The 12,049-nt window shown below is 31.9% G+C and overlaps 1 protein-coding gene across 2 annotated transcripts in view; it reads left to right on the forward strand.

Moving 5' to 3' along the window:
* The first annotated feature begins 6,993 nt into the window (after positions 1-6,993).
* Positions 6,994-12,049, forward strand: part of LOC107858676 (upstream activation factor subunit spp27) — a 14,572-nt gene continuing 9,516 nt past the window's right edge. Inside the window, exon 1 of one of the 2 annotated variants that reach the window (XM_016703432.2) lies at positions 6,994-7,460. In XM_016703432.2, coding sequence (XP_016558918.1) covers positions 7,021-7,460 — 440 coding nt within the window. In that variant the 5' untranslated portion in view covers positions 6,994-7,020. The remainder of the gene's footprint in view (positions 7,461-12,049) is intronic. The other variant, XM_016703431.2, reaches the window with a different exon arrangement.

Below are 12,049 nucleotides of genomic sequence, written 5' to 3' on the forward strand. Positions count from 1 at the left end.
CTCCCCTCTTCTCTTGTACTATTCCTATCGCTTTCTCTCTCTCAAATTCAGAGCCCACCACAATCAACACACCCGCGAAACAGCTCACCACCACCGTCATTGCTGGCCGGTGAAAATTTCGGCTACGCAAAACTCCAACTCGCCACCTCCCTCACCAGCGCCGTCCATTTCTCCCTCTACTTTGTCGCTGCTTTATCAATTGAGTGATGCTGACAAGATGGAGAAAATAGATTAAAAAATTTGTATAATGGGCTATTGCTCCGTTCGTCACAAGCTGCTTCTTGTAAAATGTTTGAAGCTAAAAGGCAAAGTGGTTCTAATGTTTGGAGAATGCACATCTGATGGTTTGGTAATCCAAAAAGCAGACTATGAAATAAAAAATATTAGTTTTATCTTTGAGTTGTTATTATTAATTAAATTTGATCTTGATGTACGGAAATAAAATTAATTTGTTGATTCTTTATCTTAATAGAAAAGTTTATTTGTTGTATAATTTGTGTATTTTATTCTTCTTATGGTTGTGTATTTGATTGAATGTTTTTGGTTGATAGAAGTGAAAAAAGAAAAGAAATGGAGGAAGAAAAAGACATGGGTAGTGGAGTGTAAGGAAGAAGAAGCTATGAGGTGGTGGGGTGTGAGGAAGAAGGAAAAAGAAAATGGGTGAAATTTTAAAGTGGGCCCACTTAGATTTTTTTTACATCTTTTTCATTAAAACGCGCCCTATTTTTTTTTTTTGCCACATCAGCCGTTAAGGGAGCAAAATAATACATTTTAAAGTTCATAAGAGGGGTAAATAATTACAAATTAAGTTTAATGACTAAAGTAAGTTTTCGTTGCAACTTTAGGGGAGAAAACATGTCTTTTCTAAAAATTTTGTGAGAGAAGTATGAGTAAAAAAAGTGAAAACAAGTAAACTTGTCTTCACTTTTCCAAAAATAATTTTGGAATTATATTTGAAATTTTCATGGCCAAACGTATCTTGTTTTTACTTTTTTTCACTAAAGTGAAATAATTTTCTTTTAAAAAAAAATTCATGGCCAAACGGCTACTTAAATTTTTATTTCTATTTAGTTAATAGAACTAAATCATAAAATAAAAAAATATTAAGGATTATAATTAATATAAATATACAACAATATATCTAGTAAAATATTAGAACGTGACGTTAGTGTTGGGTAGAATGAGACCTTACCACTACCTCTTAAAGGTAGAGAAGTTGTTTTTGAAAGACCTTCAACTCAAGTAAAGCAAACAAATGTAGTAACTAAAAAAAGTGGCATAGTGAAGAAAATCGTGACAACAAATAACAAAGTAGTATGTGGAGCATATGCAATAATGGACTATAATATCAATAATAAGGTGTAATCACCTAAACACAGTAAACAACAGATGATAACAGATATCAAAAGTCAAAAACTACCCAACGAGGCTAATACTACGACAAAAATGGTGCTCTTAACTACCACCAAGTCAAAGACTACATGAATAAGCTAATACTAAAATTACAACGATCAACCATCTACTAACCTTTTAACCTAATTCGGGTTCTTCTTGTCTGTATATAAAATCATGTTTCGATAAGCTGAGTTGCGTATGTAGGGACATGCCATACAATTACCTACCTTGCATTATACTTAATTTGAAGTGACAAGCCCATTTAAATAAACTATATGTCACTCTCCTTTTATTTTCTTCGATTAATAAGATCGATAATGTAGGGATCAAGCCAATTTCTGTAACACCGCGAAGGAGAAAGCTTGGATGAATGTTTCAAGTGCATGTTGTTAAGAAAGTGACCTTAATAAGCCAAACTTCTGGCATGATTATTGAAAGTTTAGCCAAGCCAAACTTTAGACACATATGTCACAACTAATAAGTCAAATTTTAGATACAACTTCGATCCATTAATAGGTTTGATATCCAACTTATATTTTAAGTAACTAGCCAGAAAAGTAGTGATTTTAAAGTGAAAGAAGTTAGAGTACGGTTGAATTGATTTATTTTAAACGTTTTTAAGATAGTACTAGAATAAATTTTAAAAATGCTTATAAACACTTAATTTTAATGCAAAATAATAAAAATAAATAAAAAATATAACAATTTTTAACATTAAGTCAACAGTCAAAATCCATGTCTAGTGACTTGTATTTAAAAAAATATTTGTATATTGAACTTTAAATGAAAATATATAGAAAAGTTAGATTGAAATTGCAGAATTAAGATTACAATGGTGTTGAATGAAGGAGAAATTCAATACATTGGTTTGTCAGAATTTTCATGACTAAAATGATGAAAACATATAGACAATGGAACACGTTTAGTGTGTAATTTTCACATTTAAAAATATACGGTTCATTAAATATACTTACACTAAAGATGCTCTTATGATCATGAGCCTTCGGTGATTTTTTATTTTTTTTACATTTTGAAGAAAAGCTCATTTCCTTTAATGCACCTTCAATATTTATTTGGCAATTAAAAAATATTTAAAAAAACTGTCATTTTCTGAGTTGATGGAAAAATATGAGACAATTTTTTTCACACCCTAAAGGCTCATGTCCATCAATGCACCTTCAAGCAAATTACAAAGATATTCTTAAGCAATTACAAATTTACAAATGTAGCTGTTCGAATCAAGAACGTGCAAATAATAGTTGTAGGCAATAACTAAAATTTATTTTTATTTGTAGTTATACTATAAACTTTTTTATATTTGTTTGGTTTTAATTTATCAATTGTTGATATGAATTAAAAGATTTACTTTAATCATACTATTTGTAAGATTTTAGTATGTGTCAATAGTTTTAATAATTTTTGTTCAATTTAAGTTAACTAAAAAGATAATTTAGGTGTGACCTTTTATTTCACCTGTAACATACCATATTATAATCCAGAAGCCCCCACATAAAATTTGAATTAAAATTTTGTAAATTTATACTATTCTTTCATTAAAAGAGCGCGCTCTTCTTTAGAATTGTCCCTCAACAATTTCTTACAAATTCTTATCTTACTTAACAATGGCAATATATATAACAAATTCTTATACACACACACATATATATATAATTTATTTGAAGTGCATTGCCGGACATGAGCCGTTAGGGTATGAAAAAGTTGTATTCTATTGTCCCATCAACTTAGAAAATAACCGTCTTTTCAGACTTTTGAATAGAAAAATAAATATTGAAGGTGCATTTAAGAAAATAAGTCTTTCTTGAAAATATAAAAAATTCACTGAAGGCTCATGACTATAAGAGACTTTCAATATAAATACATTTAACAGGTTGTCTATCTTTAAACGTGAAAATTACGCACTAAAGGTGTTTCATTGTTCATGCATTTTCACTATTTTGATAAGAAAAATTTTGATAAATTCTATTGTTGGATTTGTCCATCATTCAACACTATTTAATTCAAAATACGAGATTGTAGGCAGGGCTCAGTAGGTTCTCAGACAGGAAAGCCCTGTCTAATTGACAGGCCCAAGTCGTCTATCGTTGAGTCCCTTGATACATTTGGTAAAGTGAAAATTATCCTACATACATTTATTAGATTTAAAAGTATAAGTTATAGCAACACTTTTAGATAATTGCATTAGTAACTATTTAATTGCAAGTTATAGCAATTTTTTAATATATATATATATATATATATATATATATATTTTATTTTATTTTACAAAATTCTATATTAGAATTTATACAATAAATTTAATTTTCTTTTTATAGGATAATATTCAATTTCTCCTTAAATAGTGTGTTGATACTTATGGTAAAAGTATATTATGGTACAAGTAAATATCTTCATTTATTATTCATATATTTATCTATTTCAAAAGGCTTCACACTTTTCTGAAATACTTTATTAAAAGAAGATTTTTTTTTGGACTTAAACACGTTTTTTCTCCATTCATACTCAAAGTACGTTTCTTCTCCAATTTCAGAATCTTACTGAAAAAATTCTACTACTACCATCGTCATGTTCAATTTCTCTCTAATCTTATCGTCATGTTCAATCACTTGATATCATCATACCGTTGTTTTTTATTGCCACTAACTGTCAATTATTATTTTTCAGTGATTGCGGTATTTATGCTTGTCTTTGCTAAATTTGTCAGTTATGATGTGTTTGATATTTCAACCAACAAGTTCAATACTTTCAACCATCGTATGAGATATAGTACATTGTTTTGGGATTATGCTAAAAAAAGCAAGATGTTGGTGTGATCAGTAAAAGTGAGGTGACTGACAATGTTACGAACAAACTCAGTGGTTAAAGATTTTGAGAGACATTGTTACTTCAACTGTCCCTAAAAAAATAAGACATATATAGACATAAATATTGTATTTTAATGTTTAATTATTTGATGCTCATTACTGTTTGTCTTTCGAAGATTGTTTGTATGAACAAAGTTTAGTTTTTGTATTTAAGTAGTATTTATATAATGTTACACTATTTTAACATCTATTTCGTATTTTATATCGTTGAATGAAATTAATATGAATTAAGTCGCATCAAATGGTATTAAATTTGATATCAACTACATCAAATGTAGCAATTAGTAACATTGACATGGATATTGTATTTTGATTTTTATTGGTGCTCATTACTCTTTGTCTTTCTAAGATTGTTGGTATGAACAAAGTTTAGTTTTAGTATTTAACATAGTATTTATATAATATTTTTCATCTTCTTTTGCCAGAAAGCAAACACCAATATTAATCATTGTTAATACTGATTATTTTTTTATTGCAATGAAAAATTATTTTACATCAAACGAAATTTATTTTCAACATGTACGGTGATAGTTTTTCATGTAATATCCATTACATCTACTAAAAAGGTTATGTAACATAAAACATAATTTTTCTTATTTATTGTCACATTCAAAACTCATTCAATACAAATGTGACATAAGCAAAACTTCATCGATATCAATTTTAACATCAATTTAATACATTGAGAACTCAAAAAAGTATTACTTAAGTATGAAATGAGTATAAATCGATTTCAACACAATTTATTAAACAATTCATGGATATTGTATTGTGTACTATACTAATTTCATACTAAAAACAGTTATAAGAATACATTATTTGTATGTAGAATCTTATATACCAACACACAAATTATTTAATATTTTCGTTAATATCCACTTACATATATATTTTACTGTCACATACAAGAGATATTTAACAAAAAATTCGTCAATGCTATTTTTTGGATCTAAATACACCGTTACTCTCGTGTCATTGTGTATGAGCATTAGTGGGCATGCATCACTTATCAAAAACTTAATCTCAATTTAGATTGAGGTAATATCAATCTTCATCTGTTTTGATATTGCATTAACCAATCCTCTATCCTTTGAATCTGCATTTTACATAATCCCATCTACATTAAAATCTCTAGGTCTCCCTGTAAACATATTACATAATTCATTAGTAGAAATTATATGAAATTTTATAATTTGAAAATATGAAAATTCATAATTTGAACATACTATATTTCATAATTTCAACATACAAAAAACATACATAAAACAATATAACAAAATAAACATTATATCCAATTTGGTTCTACTCAAAGCAATCAAAATAACATTATGAAAAACAATTAATGTATGGAACATGGTCGAATGATGTTTTTGTTATTTGATTTCGTATGCATTTGATATATGAAATATTGATTTTGAAACAGTTTCAAAAAAAATGAAAAGATTAATTAATTTAAACAAATAAAATACCCTTAATATCCTATCTTCCTCCACGCATTACAAGAAGAGAATGCAACCTATCACCACTCATTAGATCGATTAAAGACAAAGTTATATTAGAATTTATTTTTAAAAAGAAGAAAGGAAAAATTAGAAGAAAGTGAAATTTTGATTAAGGAGAACAAATTGTTGGTTGAACTATGATTTTGAAATAACACAATCGTTTGCAGATGCAGTAGTAGAAAATTACACTTATTTTAGAATATTTTTTTGTAAAAAGGAAAAAACTTTGAAGAAACCATAATTATGATGAAGTAGTAGAAATCACAAATTAAATATTTTTTTGAAGAAGAAACGTTTATATGTTAATGAAGTTGGAATAAAGTTGTTTCAGAGAGAATTAAGGGATGATTAATATGTGTCAATAATTGTTTTCCTTTTTTTATGAGTATAAAATATATTTTTTATATATAAAAATTGATTTTTTTATTTTTAATTATTATTTTTTTTTTAATAAATAATTTTCTACTATAGCTTACAAAGTTGAAAGTTTTATTATATCTTGCAATTATCGAAATGTTATTTAGATTTTTTTTTTCCTTTGGTAAAAGCTGAAAAAGGCAGCGCCCAGTCGCTTTTAGAGCACGTGAATTATCCCGTCCAATGGCTCCACACAACAGAAAAGTGAGGACTAATTTGTCAATTCAGAGCAGAAAAATTGGGTAACAAAGTATTTAGCACTCCCATGTTGGCAAGTAAATAAAAGAAGTTTTATATAATTTAAAAATTAATAATTTTTTTATTTTAAAGTGATTATCATATTTTACTTTTTGAGAGTCATATATAAATTTTGATCTATATTTTCAGAAATTTCTATCATCTTACTGCTATGAAATAAATTGTAAATTGTTAGTACTCTTTTGTAATGTCCTATGACATATCTAAATTGTGTTTTTAAAATATTAGATCAATTTAACTCTAAAAAATAATTAATTCTATAAAAATAAAACCTGGAAAAAAATATTAATGAGTTTACAATGAATAAATTAATAAAAACACTTTTATTATTCGCCGACTAATATTTTTCTGAGGAATGTGCTGATGCTGAAAATACAATTTACTTGAAACTGAGGAAGTGGTATTCATGGAAGTTGAAAAAAGTTATTCGGGTGCACAAATTTAGGACCATAATTCCAGAAATACCCTTCTAGCTACTCGAGACCCACGTGTGGACCACTACCCCACCGAATCTATGACAGTCAGCCCTTTACTCCACCTCAGCCCCAAAATTGCCATTTCATTTCATGTCCCCTCTCTCTCATCTCTTTCTAACATCCAAACCTAACTTTACCCAAAACCAGTGCAGAGCAAACCAAAAAATGGTATTGGACTCCGAGCTCATCGCCCGGCTCCGTCAATTCCTAAGCACCTCCGACCTCACCACCACCACCACCACTGCCGTCCGGCGTAAACTTGAAGAAGACTTCGGTATTGATTTATCGGATAAGAAAGCGTTTATTCGAGAGCAAGTTGATCTTTACCTCGAAGAAGAAAATGAGAAAAATGAGGCAGTAATGGCTGCAGCAGAAGAAGTAAATGATGATGGACCGTCAGCGGAAGGGAAATCGGAAGTGAGTGATGAAGGAGGTGGAGAAGAAGAAGAAGATGGGGAGGAGGAAGAAGAAGAAGAAGAAGAGGAATCTGAAGCTGCTGATAAAGGAAAACGAAGAAGTTCTAAGAAAAAGTATGTCTATTTTAATGCATGTGAAATTTAAATGTCTATTTTAATGCATGTGAAATTTAAATGTATGTTCATTCATATTTATTCTAAATTTCAGCGCTCTTGTTTAATGCCTTATTCGAATATTGTGTTATAGATTTTGTTGTATCTATTTTAAGACATATTGTTATACGCAAGAATATAGCGATTACCTCCGGCTTCTGGTACTGTATCTACAGATTTCTTGCTTTCATTTTGATTTCACCATTTCTGGTTTAAAAATATATATATTTCCCCATTTCATTCTTGTTTGTACCATTTTTACTTCACACGAACTTTAAGATAGTAAAAAAGACTTTAAAGATATGTACAATGTACCCGAAAATCTTTTAATGTTGTGGTTTTAAACATGTCATGTGAAAAGTTGAAATTAAGGATTTGCCAAAAAAGGAAACAAACATTCTTTTTGAAACATATTAAAGAGGAAAGTAAGACACACAAATTAAAATGGACTAAAAAGAAAAGTAAAACAAACAAATTAGAATAGAGGGAGTGGGTAATAGCTTAGAACAGATGTTAGACTTTGTACATCGCCTACATAGATAAGGGAGGTTTTTGGCTAATGATACATATTTCTCCAATCTAGTACTGCCACAGTGCTGTTTTAATAAAATACATTACCTTTCTGACGGGGAAAAATTAGCACCTCGGGCTTCTTTTTCAGTCGTTTGGGTTGTCTTCTCGTCAGCTCTGCCCATGTGAGTTTGTATAGCTTGTTTCATCCCTAGATAAAGGAGAAAGCTTGCAATAAGTTGCCAACATGTGGGAAGATAATATTGAAAGGCAAGATTCCATACAAGATAGCTTGCTTCACATGATTGTTGACCTAACAGCTGCTCTGACTCAAGATAACTTTATGAAAAGGGGTTTTCAACTATGCTCCTGATGGCTTTTTTGTGAAAATAAGGCAACAACAACAACAACAAACCCAGTGCATTCCCACATAGTGAGGTCTGGGGAGGGTAAGATGTACGCTGTCCATACCTCTACCTCTAAAGAAGTAGAAAGGCTGTTTCCGATAGACCCCCGGCTCGAGACACGGAATTTGTGAAAATAAGGCAGAGACAATAAATCATCTCTTTCTAAATTATAGAGATGTCGTGAAATTGTGACAGATTTTCGTCAACCTAAGGGGCATTAGTTGGTCTATACCCAAGAAACATGAAGGAAGGTTTTGCTTGCTGGAATAGGGATGGGAATCAGTCGGTTCACTGGGAAAGATGGAAGATGGCCTATCTGGAAGGAGAGGAACTAGAGGTGTTTTGAAGACAGCTGCTCCCTAAAGAAATTTGAAGATGAACTGTCTGGTTCTTTTCTACTTTTGGTGTAAACATGAGTATTCTCAAGAAGAAGAGGCTATTCCTAGCATTTTAGACTACTTATGAGATCATTGGAGGCTGATAGTGTTGCTATGATCTCTGATTCTACTGAATACTGGAATACCTTTGGTGTATTCTTTTGTTAGTAATATAAGTACCTTTCTCAAGAAAACAAAAAAAAATGTATGGCGCCTTTGTAGATAGTAAGATATTAGTTATTGGTGTTGGGCCATGATTTAGTGATTGGTGTTACTACTGTTATTCTAAAAAATGATAAAAAGTAAATGCAGTATTTCTGGACGCATTGGCCTGGGAGACTATTGCTTGTTCATCCTCCTGTTTCTAGAAGGCGTTAGTGCTCGTTCTCATTCTTTCTCATTACTGCAAAAGATATATTCCCAGAAATCAGCGTAAAAATATCCTCAAGAAGTTATGCAAAACTATAGCCAACCCTTGCATGTGTTAAAGCAAGGAATCTCTCTGTAAAGTGAGTGCAATAGAGATTTTACTTGGTTGTACTAGGCTAAGAAAAAAGATGATCAACTACTTGGAGGAAGAGAGAAAGCAGATGCAACCAAAGACTTAAAAGCAAACAGAAGGGAAAATCTCTGAGTGGCTGATCGGCTTGAAGAAATAGGAAGGGAAAAAGGAATACATAGGAAAGCTAGTGCAATATTAAGTCGAAGGCAAAGTGCAAAAGAAGAGGAGCAGCAATATTAAGAAAGAGCTAACAATTGACATTTACAGATCAACTAGGAAGATCTAAAGTAGACACGGACAAAATAGTGATGAATATCTTACTTCCATTTCTTTTGAGTGGTCATAATCCGAAAGCTTAGGTTGATTATAGGGTCAGAATCTTCCTTTTGTGACCTGAGAGATTATATTTTTCTTTCATAACCTCAGAGTTTATCTTGCTGGAACTTCAGTTAGTTTCACTGAGAGTGTGCTCTTGTTTTCTCTCTGGGAGAAGTCACTGCTATACTGCTGGGGAATTAATCATGTGTGTTTATGTGTGTAGTTTAATTCTGATGGCTGTGTGACATCTTTACCCATGTCTGGATCTGCATAAGTCTAGATGATATTTAAACTAATAACAGAAAGTTTCTCATTAGAAAAAACCCTACCTGCGTAAGTCTAAGCTGGTTTATTGCTCTTTTGGTTATAAACAAATCATTTTTGTTCCATCATTACAGATAACTGATAGCTGACTAATCTCATGTATCAAACTTGTTGACCCAGAAATTTCAAACTTCAATCAGTACATTTGATTAGTTATTAATCTGAGCATGCTGAGTGGGAGAGAAAATATGAAATCTGCATGATTGTGTATGGAAAAAAATTATGTTGCTTATTTGCCTCTTACAAGGAATTGATACAAGAATAATCACGGATATGAACTTAAGAGAGTGCGTGTTGGACCCGAGACTTGGTGGATGCAAATGAAGTGCAAAGGAGCACCTAAATGGACACCAAAACCGTCCATACATAGCACTCCAAGGGCGCCTACTTGAAGCCATTCATTAAAGGGCCTTTTTGGTCATTTCACCTTACTTTTGTAATAAGTCTATAAATAGACTAGTTTAGGTCTTTGTCTAGTTCTTTAGTGGATGATTATTGTATTTAGGTCTTTGTCTAGTTCTTTAGTGGATGATTATTGTAAGTCTTGAACTTTTGAAACACCAAGTCCTCTCTGCTTGAGGCACAAACCAAAACTTGTAACTAGGATAGCATTCGAGGGTGGAATCTCTTGTGATTGCTTGTTTGTTAGAAACGTTGGTGCTTGAGTGGTGGACTCCGCTCTTATGTCGTCGTAAAAGTTAGGTGATTGTGTGTGTAGGTGTTAAGAGTCCTAGAGTTTAATATACTCTTTGGTTCTTAGGATTTATACCACCTTTGTGTAGCTATCTATCTTTTTGTTTATTGTCATCTTGTAGTAGTTTGTGTCTTGTGTTGTAAGCCGTGTGGTGTTGTCTTGTTATAACATTGTCGTTGTTCTTCATTGTTCATTATATTGTGTTGTAACTTAGTTTGGTTGGCTGATTTTAGTGTCACCTACACCTTGTTAACTTGTCAAACTTGTATTCTTGTTCTTGGCTGAAACTAGCTCTCAAAGGGTCCTCGGTTTGTGCCTTGTTGAGTGAACTGTTTTGGTGTCATTTCATGAGTTCCTAGTCTCTTCCGTATCATTTGGTATCAGAGCTAAGGCTGGTTGTGTTCCTGCACTACCAATCTTGGGCTCTCTAAGTCGAAAAAATAATTAAAAAAAAGAGTTGAAGTGTTCTTGTTCTTGGCCGAGTGTTCTTGATGTTGTTGTTGTTGTGTTTGGCCAAGATTTGTGTCTAGATTTGAGTGTCTTTTGTTGTTTTAGTTTGTTTCTAGTGTTGGTTCTCTCTCCTCAACACTTATGGAGTCTTTTCTCCTCAACACTTATTGAGCCACCACCCAAGTTCTTGAGCAAGATTCGAGTTGTGTTGTGGTGTTAAGTGGACGGTTTTGTTGTTGTTGTTGTTGGTGTTCATCTTGTGTTCTTGTGTTGTGTTGAAGAAGTTGTTGTTTGATCTTGAAGAGAGAAAAGAAGTGTAAGACTTTGTGTTCCAAAGTAGTAAAAGAAAGAGAGACATTCAAAAAGCATACTTACCAAAAAGGAGTAACAACACTTTTCAAGAATAGACAAAAGAGGAAAGAGACAAGGCTACTCCAAAAGGATGTTTTGCCAAAAGAGTGCAAGTTGGTGAAAAGTTGGTAGAAGAACTTTTGACTCTAGAAAAGAGAGTCTAAAATCTTGTCCACCTACACCATAGCCGAAATATCTTCCTCAAAGGTGTAGTATTGAACATCAAAGTCTTGGAACAAATTTTCTTCAACAACGTGTGTTTTGTCTTGTAGGTTTCTGTGGTATTGTTGCTTGCGGTTCAAAGACTTGAACATTGTTGGTGTGTTGATGTTGTGAATCCGAATCTTGAAGGTAATTCCTTGGCCATAATGGAAATCATTTTGGCCCTCCTTGATGCTATGTCCCGAGACATTACTAGGGCGAATGCGAGTCTTGAAAAGATTGACTCGGATGTGGTTGCTATGATTGAGAGGTTGGATCATATAGAGAGTCGAAGCAACTCTTGTGCTTATACTCCTCGACTCCGTGTTTCCTCAAGTGAGCATGACCAAAACACTTCTACCACCATTGCCCCCGAAACTTTACCTCAAATGATCAATCCTCCAAGACCACCACAA

This window comes from Capsicum annuum, chromosome 2, assembly GCF_002878395.1.
Source record: "Capsicum annuum cultivar UCD-10X-F1 chromosome 2, UCD10Xv1.1, whole genome shotgun sequence".
NCBI classification, from domain to species: Eukaryota; Viridiplantae; Streptophyta; class Magnoliopsida; order Solanales; family Solanaceae; genus Capsicum; species Capsicum annuum.